General features: G+C 33.1%; 2 protein-coding genes across 2 annotated transcripts in view; both read left to right on the forward strand.

Moving 5' to 3' along the window:
* The first annotated feature begins 130 nt into the window (after window positions 1–130).
* On the forward strand, window positions 131–4,831 carry LOC120625859 (GTP-binding protein Rheb homolog). Its single transcript, XM_039893106.1, has 5 exons — window positions 131–372; window positions 455–526; window positions 620–827; window positions 2,224–2,353; window positions 2,532–4,831. The coding sequence occupies exons 1-5, from the start codon at window positions 324–326 to the stop codon at window positions 2,619–2,621; spliced, it is 549 nt and encodes a 182-aa protein (XP_039749040.1). The 5' UTR covers window positions 131–323; the 3' UTR covers window positions 2,622–4,831.
* Window positions 4,832–11,208: 6,377 nt separating this feature from the next.
* LOC120625854 overlaps window positions 11,209–12,290 on the forward strand; it is a 56,276-nt gene continuing 55,194 nt past the window's right edge. The window contains exons 1-2 of the mRNA XM_039893098.1: window positions 11,209–11,296; window positions 11,863–11,990. Coding sequence (XP_039749032.1) covers window positions 11,209–11,296; window positions 11,863–11,990 — 216 coding nt within the window. The remainder of the gene's footprint in view (window positions 11,297–11,862; window positions 11,991–12,290) is intronic.

Here is a 12,290-nt window from a genome sequence, read left to right on the forward strand (position 1 = left end):
GCTAGACTATAGGTTAACCTGTGTTTATATACAAGTGTTGTTTTGTATGTTCTCTTTGACTATGCTTTTGGATGCTCTTTTATGTTATCTGGGGTTAAGCAGGGTTAAGGGTCTGTGATGTCATCTGTGATTGACATAATTTGTGTTTTGGGGAAGAAGAAAATTGTAAAAAATCTTGAAATTCTTATAAGTCCGAATATATAATTAAACAAAATATTATATTAGTAGTGACTGGCGTCACAGTTTAACGCTAAAGAACTTGTTTTCTGTGATTGCGGTTGTTGGTTTGGGAGTTTAGTACGATTATACTCTGATCTCCTAAAATGCCATCCAAGCAAAGGAAAATAGCTATGATGGGATATAGATCTGTTGGTACCGTAAACGTTCCCGATTGCTGGTTAAATGCCTGGGACTTATTGTAGTATCGTTTTCATTAATAAATTAATAATTCCAGGCAAATCATCTCTAATCATACAGTTCGTGGAAGGGCACTTCGTCGATTCATATGATCCGACAATAGAAAATAGTCAGTATTACCAGTAAAATAATGTTATTATTTCAACTATGTTTATAATATCGGATATTCAAATTTTAAAAATGTAACATTATTTTCTTACAGCATTTACCAAGTTCATAAGGCTTAATTCAACAGAGTATGAAGTCAAATTGGTAGATACAGCAGGCCAAGATGAATACAGCATTTTCCCACTTCAGTACAGCATGGATTTTCATGGCTATGTATTAGTGTATTCTATTACTTCAAGTAAAAGTTTCCAAATCGTTCAAATCATATATGATAAACTATTGGATATGGTAGGTAAAATACAGTAAGTATTCATTTTTCTTTCTGATAAAATGTAAGGATCTTGAAGGGATTATCTTTATTTTTTCTTTTTGTTGTGCCTACTAGGTTCTTGCTTGATGTTGTTTGTCCACCCAGTGTTTAGGTCTACCAATTCTGGTTTCTATTGCAGTATTAGCACTTTTTAGTTAGTGGTATAGTCTTTAAAATTATCTAATAGCTAAGGTTAAAGCGCAAAATGAAGAAATAGGTGATTTGCATCTGTTTTTTGTTTTATTTCATTGATGAAACGCATGGAGTGAGCCTTATTATTTATTTATTTCTTAATTATGATGTAAAGAATTTCATTATTTAAGTTAATCTCTTCCTATATTATTATTATAAAGATTATAATAAATTTTTGATATATTTATAGCTTAATGATTCTAAATGATTTGTCTGGGCCAAGGCATTGTGGAGCCTATCCGTAGGCAGAGACAGAGTAAATAAATTCTATATTGTAATTTTATAGGATGTTCTTATATGATTTCATAGTTATTTATAATTATTAAATAATTTAAAGAATAAAACTTAAAAACACTCCCAATGAAACACCTTTACAGGTGTGTGACTTCATTTGTGTTTGTGGTATTAAAAACTAAACGATCCTCCCAAAAAATATTCAGAGAAGTTGCAGATATTACTTACCTATTTTGTCTTGCTAAGTTCAAGCATTTTGTTTTTATTTTGTGGCACATTACACAATATTTAAATAATATTTAAATAATATTTAATACTAGCAGTAAGTTGAAAAATAAATAAATAAAATTTTATTTTTAGTAGTAACAGAAGTATTTATACAATGACATCTGTGTGTAAACAAACTCAAAGCAAACGTAACTGACAGCATTTCCATGATTACATTCTTTTCGATCCATTTCCATTATTTAGAAGATTTTAAGCAGCATCTACAATCACTCCATTGTTGAACTTACACACATATAACATCACACGGTTTGAGGTGACTAGTTACAGGGCACCTAAAAAAATATTTTCAAGCAGCACATTAAACACTATAAAATAATTTAAAATGATTTTTGGTTATGTATAAGCACATATACTGAAAAGCAGTCCGATTTGCTATTAATAATTTCAGAACTAAACAAAGTTTTTTTTTAAACTCTATGGAGTATTTACAAGAAAACATTAATAATATTAGTTTGAGAAATTCTGGAAAGTATATTTGTGGACTTTGAAGTAAGTAATGCGGAGTGGAGATTTGTAGACAAATCAAATTATATACTATCCTTTCATTACTTACCCATTAGTAAGACAATATATATACTGTATTGTCAGAGCTCAGACAACCTAGCATGTCTCTCTTAGGTATAAATAGCCCTATTTATTGTTGTTATTTATTTTTTTATATTCTGTCATTCTAGTGTACCTATTGTGTTAGTGGGTAACAAAACAGATCTGCACCTTGAAAGAAAAATAAGTACAGAGGAAGGAAAAAGGCTGGCTGAAAAGTGGAATGCTGCTTTTGTGGAAACTAGTGCAAAAAGAAATGAGGTAAAGTATCAAAGTTCTGTATTCTGCTTAATACAACCAAAGTCAAAAATATGTTTAGCTACAATAAATAGTTGTTATTTTTAATTATTACCTTTGCATAAATGAATAAAATATTTAAAATAACTTCAAATTTTCAGCTAACGTTAAGTTATTAATGCAAGACTTTTAAATATTTCAGTCTGTCACCGACATGTTTCATGCAATGCTATCAGAAATAGAGAGATCAGATGGACATATGCCTGAAAAAAATGGATGTATTATATCTTAATGAAAATCTGAACAGGCAATGCTTATGTATGCATTATATTATTGATACTTTGTGCACAGCTATTGTAATATAAATATTTAGCAACTTTTGAGAGTTGTTTAGCTCTAAAAATTACCTCAACATTGACAGTGTTGTCAGATGTATGAAGCAACGATTGTGTGCATTGTTAAATCAATATCTTCTGAAAATGCTCCAATGTCTAATTCTTCTTCTGCTTGTGGCTCGGGTTCACCTGGACTCTGCTGTACGTCGACCGGTTACGATCTTTTGTGACGCCGCTGTCTAGTTTTTTCCTAGAGAGTATTGGGTGTACCAGGAACAGCAGCAGTTTCTTCGCTGGGAAAGATTTAGCAACTTCTGGTTGTATTATATACTTTCCCAAAATATAGCTACGTTTATGCATCAACGCGGGGCAATAACAGATTAGGTGCAGCGGCGTCTCCGCAGCCTCCTTACTGAGTCTGCTATGTTCCGTTGATTGTTTAGGTTGAACTTGTGCCTGTTGAGTCCACTATGCCCCGTAAGCGCTCGTACTAGGATGCATAGGTATTTTCCGTTAAGTGCTAATGCCTCTGACGCAGCCCTTCTATTGAATGGTTTTATTAGCACTCGAGGATGCTTCATTCTTGGGAATTGCTATAGGTTTGTAGGGTGAGTTGCGCCAGGCTTTTTGGAATTCAACATATTGGCTCAGGGCCTCATATCCAAAGCCCCTGTTTATGCAAGTATATCGGCCTTTTCCTTGCCAATGATCCCCTCATGAACTGGAACCCAACGCAGAATGACCTTGTTGAATAATGTCATGCTATTTAGGATTTCCCTCTAGTTTTCTACCAACTTTGAGGTCAGAACCTCGTAAGATAAGGCGGAAAGTGCTGCTTTACTGTCCGAATGGATATAAATGTTATTTTTATTGTTTTAGTCTTTTAGCAGGCAGGTTTCAAACACCGCTTGGAATATGGAGGAATAGGCAACCAGATTACGGTGTAGCTCTACCCTGGCAGTCTCATGAAATATTCCACATCCTACATTCTTGCCTGACTTGGAGCCGTCTGTGTACCACTGTAGGCTCCCAGGTTTCCAAGTGGTCCGGTTTATAAAACGTTTAGTGTAGTGCCTGAGGAAGCCAGTGTGACTGATCAAAAAGATCTTTGTAATTGAAGAAATTACAATTTACACTGTGCAGATTTCCCTGGTGTTTGTGGAATTTAGCAAATTAAGCCTTATGTTCATCGTATGTCATGGAATTCTGCAAAAAAATTACCTGCTTCTATCCAAATATATTATAATAGTTTTGAAATATTTCTTGATTGAGTTCAATTCACTATTATTATTACAAACCAACGCAAAGTACTTATGTATAACCGTTTTAAAAAGACATCTGGCAACACTGCTTTTAAAAAAATTGTTCCAATAAGGTCATAATAATATAATGGCATATTTTTTGCCAGACAGTTTGGCTTCTGATACTAATGTATCAGATCATTATGATACAAGTGTGCTATATTGATCATTACACTTGAGTCAGAAGTATTCGTGCGATCCGCAAGTGGGCGGGATTAAGTAATTATCAATGCACACGCGTTTCATAGTTCATAATACGTTTTTCAACACACTTTCGAGGGAACAAACTTGGATGTAGTGTCACAAATTTTGAATTATTATTTTTCAAAGTAATAACAAATAGTTTTTGCTGCAATAATTTCGTTATTTAAGACGCTAAGTATTTTTTAAGTGGTTACCAACATTGACACACTTCTTCTGCAATAATAGAGAGGCGAATATTTTCGTATTTATATCATAACCTATTGTTGTGTAATAAATGCGTTTTATTATGTTTCTATTAATTTGTAAATAATTTATAAGGAGGTACAATTTATATATTAAAAAAACTCTGTTTGTGCCTCTTTAAAAGAGAAGTCTTTGTCTTAACGTTTAGTGAGGTACAAACTTAACTCAATCGGAATCCTTATCACAAAACAAAATAATAAAACTCGCGAATTTACTATCAAGATTACTAATCTGAAAGTGATGTAGTAAGATCGAAGTTTCGAGCAAGTGTGGGGGAAAAAATATTATTCCTCATATTTTTTTGATACATAATTCACAAATTTATGTGTAAACTAAAACAGATAGCTCTTGATTATAATTGTGTATACAACGTGTAACCGAATTACGAAATACTGTTAAAGGGTGCATAATTATATATCATAAGGAATCACCCTGTGAAAATATTAAATCAAAAGAAGCATATTTATTTTTCCATACAGACGAATTCAAAACAATCTAAGTGTTTACTTATGACAACCCTATTGAAGATAAAGACCGACACGTGCATAGTACCTACGCTACGCGATGCGTACCTAATTAAAAGGTGGTTTACTAAAAAATTATTAGCGTTTCGGTTTCACAGATAAGTCTCAGAGACAGTAAAAAATGTACCTACCTCTAAAGCCTTCAAAGAAATATTTCGGTTTTCATTTAAACGTTTTATATTGCAGGATTATGATGAAATCTGGTTTAGATCTATATCTTAGTTTCTTTCTATCAAAATCTAGATTTTATCGTATGCTTAATATAATTATGTATCTGAGATTTGTGTAATTTCTGACATACATAATTTTAGTTATTATATTTTATTGTCATGATGCAGGTTCTCGGTGATTTGTAATCTTTATATGTAATGTTTCGGTGTGGCAGTATTCGGCTTGACCGATTTCGCTAAATATTTTTCCACTTCTGTGGTTATTAGATATAATTCTATTCGGACCACCTTACGGCGCTGTTATCGGATCCAGACAACAGCCGTTAGGTGGTGCTGTTATCGGGATCCAGAATTTACCAGGTTAATTATCAATTGGCAGCAAAGTCTGCCCACGGCTGGTATTCATATTAATGCTATACAAACATTGTAGAGTACAGCTGATAGTCATACAGAGGCCCGTCGAAGCCTTCTAAATGTAGGAATCGTCTGTCAAGTGCGGGGTGGTGTGCGCTGAGGAAAGTACCTTTATTAAGGGTATTTAACTCGCCCCGACACAAATTTTCGAGTTATTAGTTTATTTAATATTATAGTCGTAAAAATGTAATAGGCCCGTTTTGACATTTGTGCAAGACCATAGAATGTAACTTGGAACGAAACTGAAAGAAACAATAAAATAAAAATCAATAACATACAGTGTTTTAAAAAATACGTAAATTTTTTTGGGACGTTAAATAATATGAAAGAATATATCGCGAGTATTCTTTTTTGCGCTTACTTCATAGTAGCATGCAATTTATAATTGTTGCGAAACGTTCCGAAAACAGTTACGTTCTCATTCTTTTTTTTTTATACTAGAACTGTAACCATTTTTTTACTGAATATCGAAATTAAATATTGTGTCTGAGTTGATGTATCTGACCAAGCGGCACATGACTGAAGCGTTCCCGCGCGTACTGCGCAGTTTTCCGTTCCTCATCTTGTAAAGTTGACTGTGCGCTCGTTTAAGTTTGATATATATTGTTTACTATTACGTTAACTATGGCTCTTCTATTTTGGACATTAATTTAAACATAGTGATTTGACTCGATTTTTGTGTTTGTTGTTATATAGTACTAACTCTGTTTCAACATGTTGAAAAGTGGACGTATAATCAACAGCCAGTCACGCGTATTGGTTGTGAATTTAAAGGAATACTTTGAACGAACGAACACTTTACAATACATAATAATATCAATCAAGTACTGATACAAACTTGAATTGATTTATCGTGATTATCGAGAACCGAGTCTTATGGTTCCATAACTAGTTACGTCGCGATGACAAATGTCAAAACGGGCCTATTACATTTTTACGACTATAGTAGGATTTTCATTCCATTGCGTTCATTTAGTGCCTCATTATTAAAAGGTTTCTTTCCTGTCAGTTTGTTACAATCTTACTTCTCAATACAAAAACTCTAGGATCCGCCATTTTGTAACTGACGGATTTGAAAAAACTAGCTAGCTATTGCTTGAAGGGGTTGAAATAAAAATTCCGCCTTTTTGTGTTATCGCCTGGTGGCTACCTTGGATTTGGAATTTATTATGTTAGACTTTTCAACTAATCAAGCCCTATTAGATGTCCATCTTTAAGAGAGTTGTAAAAAATATGTAATCAACAATCGTGTGGCGGTTGCCATCGCGGATTTAAAATTTTAAAATATTTATATGACTCTGATTAGATTTGGATTTCAATGTGTGACTTTTTGGTTTTCTTGTCACTTGGTTAAACTAATGAGCTCATTGTATTGAACTTTACGTTGTCATTTTACATTTTTGTTAGAAAGAAATAATATAATCAAAATTAGCGTCATCTAAAACGAAACATGTAGCGCATAACATCATCCCAATGATAAGGAACAACACATGAAAAATACATAGATAAAAATAGTTTCATCTGATTCCTCTTAGATTCCACAGCAATCTTGTACGCGCTATCCTTTTACGCTTACCTCACGCGTGACATACACATGAAGACTACAGAATGTCATGAGTATAACCCTTTAGGTATAACATCCTTCACGGCTTTTATGGGCTTTAATACCCTATTCTGTATTTCCAGTTTGAGATACAGAAACGCTAAAATACTAATAACTCACTTGAAGTGATAGTGTAATGAAAAATCTTTTAGTTTATATCAATGGCATTTAGAAACATGTAAAAAAATATTATAATATGTTTTTTGTAAGTGTAACATATTTAATATAGTATTGTATGTAGTAGCTTAATATAAAGATAACATGTAAGTAGGTAGAACCTACGTGGGTCAGATAAAAAGTACATTAAAGTAACGGCTGATTTCAACGTTCTCTTTGGAAACCGTGTTTTGATATACCTACCTACGTTCTAATATTCGAACTGTAGCCCTGGAGATTGCGTCTTAATTACGTTTCATTTAAAGTGTAAAAATTACTGAAACGTAATAGTTCATTGGTGTCAATTCTTTGGTACACTAATATATAAACTAAACTTAATGGAAATGTTTATCTCTAGTGCTGTTAATTTTTAAATGTTCTAGTGGAATATAATTTCTTAGAATTTTCAAATACGCATCCTATCCTCGTCGCCAATTATTTGTGCCACAATAAAAAAGGGGAAGAGAGTAGCCTTAGGACAAGATTTGCTAGCCCGCAATCTAGGAGTTGCAAATAAGATTTAATTTACGGTTCTTAAGTTTTTCCATTCTCGATAGACTCTTATTACGAGCGAGCAAAACTTGTACTAAGGCAACAGTCTGCTTTAATACGAGACCAAATGTAGGTGCACACAAATATTTAATCAACTACCCAATAATATGGTTTGGAGATCTGTGCACAACAGAATTGTCACCAGTGCAGTGTATACAAATGCCCGTGCCTCTATTGTTACTATTGTAATTATATATCCAAGTAAACAAACATAACCCCAGAGTTAGCTAATCTACATTTTTTATATGGAATGTACTCCATACAAAGAATATAGATTTATTTAGATACAAGTAATTCCAGATTTACACTAACGCCGATTTGTCGTTAAAATCCAAGAAAAGTTACACGAAGAATGAGAGCGAGATAAAGTTATGTGTCTTTATAAATATGTCTCTTACATTAAGTAAAGTCTTAGAAAAGTCAAAGTAACTATAGATGGGCAGTGTACCGAAGATCTGCGAGGTTGCGTAGCTAGGATGTAATCCATAATCGTCGCTTGCTTCATTTTTAAAGCTGAGTTCATTTATTCCTATTAGACTTGTACGACACCAGCGGGTAGAGCAGTTAATTATTCATTATGATGTAATGATTTAAGTTCTAGATAAATTTAAATTTAAAGCGAACTACCAATCATGCGTGCCGAGTTGAGTTTAAGTTCTCTTCCACTACGCACCTTGCAAATTCTTTATGGCTAAGTAGCCTGTTCGTCAAAACATAGAAATATACCTAATATAATTTTTTGTACATAATAGTTTTCTAGTATCGTTACACGAAGTTGGACTTAACCAGATAGAATTAACAAATAAGATGCACAATATTGTAATACTTTATAAGAAGAGTTCTAAGAATTACAACGTCAAATAACCCATAAAATTGAATTGTACGTAATTCTTATAATATACCTACCTATACAGAAATATCATTAAAAAAAAATTGTGATCGTCACTGTAAAATAGTTTTGTTTTTAAGTTTAAAGTATTCCGCTTCATATATTATTCATACCTATATTACCTATAAAAGATTAAAAAATCGGAATACACGCTCATTGATTTATAATAGTACCTACAAGATGATACTAGAGTGCTATAAGTATTCATTGATCAAACTTTCTTTTTTATCGCATAATAAAGCCTTATGTGTAATGATCAATGGACACGTGTTTCATACGTTTTTCAAAACACTTTCTAGAAAAAAACCATCAATCTATATATAATATATATATAACTTACCAAGTTCTCATACACGGCTTTGCTTTTTTGCCCTAATATGGATGTATCGTAGGGGCGGGTATTTTTCTCTAGATTTTTTTTATTCCAGTACCAACTGGTAAAGATCTTGACTGCAATCTCACCTGTAAGTGATAATGCAGTCTAAGATGGTATTGGGCTAATTATTATTATATTAAAAACAAAATAATGCGACCGAAATAACGCGAAACGTACAATTATTTATTTATTGAAGAAATTGCTTGCTACTATTAGTCGCATGAAAATTATTAATAGAAAGAAACCATCATAGGGACCCGGTTTAATTGAAAATGCTTTGTCTCCATACATGACATGCAGTAAGGCACGAATAAAACACGAGTGCGGTAATAAAACATGCCTCTAGTAGATGTACTAGATCCAAATTTTGAGCAAGTGTGATGTAAAATATAATATAGTTGTTATTATTATAATTCAATGTGACTTGATCAGAAAACTAGCGTATCTTCTTGTTTTTTTAGTATAATTCTCACATTACATTATTGTAACTTAGATCTACAGTACCATTGAATATTTTTGGGCTTGGTAGAACGAAACCAAACAATATATTTTTAAAAGCTAAAAATGGCCTCTGTAGTAATTGTAAAGAATTTTATTTGTACATAAATTATTACAGTTATAATAAACTGCTACAAATCAAATTTGTATATTTTTATTTCATTATCTGGGAGTGGGAGCATTACGCTTTGCATATTTGGCTGGCAAGCACTCGTTGCTAAGTAGGTAATGGTAGCGTACTGTGTACACAATGACTAATGAAATATATACAGTGAACCTCGTTAATCAGCCTTTTTTTTTTTAATCTTCGCTTATTTAGACATAGGAATCTATATGTTTCAATTCTGATTGCTAAGCTTGAATTTGACTACATGAGATAGCGGTGCGGCCTAGCGTGCTTGCATTGCTTAGGAACTGTTTATTCATTGTGTATTACTTTTACATACCTAGTAATGTTGTTGTAAACCCCAAGGCGAGAGCACAAAACACTCACAAACAAGTGAATACGGCGCAGGCTGATCTGCGATTTATGACATTAACAGGAACCACAAGAAGATTAAAAACTTCCTGTCAACTACTAACTGTGGGCCAGGGTCAAGAGATAGACACTGAAGAGAGCTGAACATCCAGAAGTGGAAGAAGCTTTAGACATGTGGTTTCCTACAGAATTAATAAGGCATGCCTCCATTTCAGGTCCCATGTTGGCTGTGAAAGCTAAGATTAAGGAAATAATAAGGCTAGCAAGAGATGGCTAGAACGTTTCAAAAGTCGTCTTGGCATACGTTTAATGACTATAACAGAAGAGAAACTTTCAAATGATGCCTGCATAGTGCCATTTAAGTTAAGATTTTTGCAAAAACTGAAGCATTTTAATCTTAACCCGTCACAGCCAAATCAGGGGTGTATTGGCGTGTGATGCTTAAAAAAACTTTCGTTTCCTTTATCGAAAAATCCGTACCTGGACAACCATACTACAACCATACTACTGCCTGCTAACACTACGGGATGCGCTGCGCGAAAGATGATGGTCTTAGCTCTAATATGCCATTTAGGTATATTCAAAATATTGATTTACCTGTGCACTATTATGTATAAAATAGTAGGTGGATGTGGAGTGGTATAGGTGAATGATATTGCCTCGGCACCTGTTTCATTTGCAAAAGGCGTACAACATTTCAAATTCACCGTATATGCTTACCATCAAAGAGGATATAAACATTGCTATGATCAGTCAATATACTCTTAATAAATTAGATGATACAAATTTTTTTGAAGCTAACGGTTTTACGAATGTTCACAAAGATTACGTGATTAACAAAGAGTGAAAATAGCGAAGTGAACCAACACTTCTACAACGAATCTCGTAGCATACAAATTAAATATTAACGCTGTGTTTGTGTACTCCGTGTAAACAGTAACTTTAAAATAACAATGGTTTTAATACGTATTTAATCAAAAAATACACTTATCCGATTCTAAACGTTTATAGATTGTCGAAAAATCGGATAGTAGTGATAGCAGCTCGAAATTTCAGAACGTTATAACTGTGTCACAATGACAGTTAATTGTTATCAACAAGCAGCCAGTCAAATCAACAAAAAGTTTATTGTGAAAATGGCGACGACCGGAGTTGGATTTCGATGGTTAGATATATTGGAAAAAGAATTCGACAAGGCATGTGTCGAATTAGATACTTCTCTAGGTAAGTGCAGTGTTTTAACAAAAAGTAGTTATCCTTAACCATGCCTATTTATTAGCATCAACAAATGTTGACTGGACGTATACCTACTGTCATCTAGCCAAAAGAAAAAAAATAAGCATTTAATTTGTTATTGTATGTAATCTTTCTTTTAAAAATACACGTGATGACGTTCATAAGTCGCTTAAATTAATAAATTATTTCTTGCATTGAATTATTAAATATAAGTACATAATAGTGTAGGCCATACAGTGCACATAAGACTTTTAAAGCTTTCTTTTATTGCTAAACACTAAGCACACTAAACAAGACGCTAATTAATTTGTACAAAAAACAATTTGGATTTACATCAAGTTTTTCATAATATTCTTATTCCAATCAAGAGCAGAACTTATTACCAGTGAAAGGAAAGTTTCTACAATATATGTAATTTAAGTATGAGGGTACTAAAAGCATGTTCCAGACTCTGCTTCTCTATTTGCTTGGGTATTGCATAATGTTGGGATGTTATACATAATATTTAGTAACTGAGCATTTAACCGATTTTGTTTATACTGTTGTGGTTTCAGTGGAATTGGAGACAGAAGATCCAGAAGTAGTATTTTCGGCCCGTCAGAAGATAACTACTTTGAGCTCCTGTTTTGCACAATTGACTCACAAAGCACTTACTATATTTCAAAGCAGTGCAAAACTTGAGGTAAGTCTATGCATAAGGTTTGTTTGAACTATTGATATGCTATAGTGATATATTAGACCATTCATGCTATCTCACATTAAAAGACCAATCAAAGTTCAGGATCATTCAGATATTCTTTACAGACTTTATTGGTGAACTAAGTCACAGTGAGTAGTGACTACCACTGGTTCGGAAGGCAGATTCTACCGAGAAGAGCCTTTATATATTTGCAATACTGCAGTTGTTTAGTAGTTATTAATATTATATATAATAGACAAAGCAGCTTTTTCTGATAATACTATATCATTTCTTGTGCCTTTT

Source organism: Pararge aegeria, chromosome 8 (genome assembly GCF_905163445.1).
Source record: "Pararge aegeria chromosome 8, ilParAegt1.1, whole genome shotgun sequence".
Taxonomy (NCBI): domain Eukaryota; kingdom Metazoa; phylum Arthropoda; class Insecta; order Lepidoptera; family Nymphalidae; genus Pararge; species Pararge aegeria.

Bases quoted from the DNA above. Each gene is read 5' to 3' on its own strand.
- LOC120625859 (XM_039893106.1), top strand. From the start codon at position 324: ATGCCATCCAAGCAAAGGAAAATAGCTATGATGGGATATAGATCTGTT. The intron at 373-454 runs GTACCGTAAACG...TAATAATTCCAG, and splicing joins GATGGGATATAGATCTGTTG to GCAAATCATCTCTAATCATA. The intron at 527-619 runs GTCAGTATTACC...ATTTTCTTACAG, and splicing joins TGATCCGACAATAGAAAATA to CATTTACCAAGTTCATAAGG.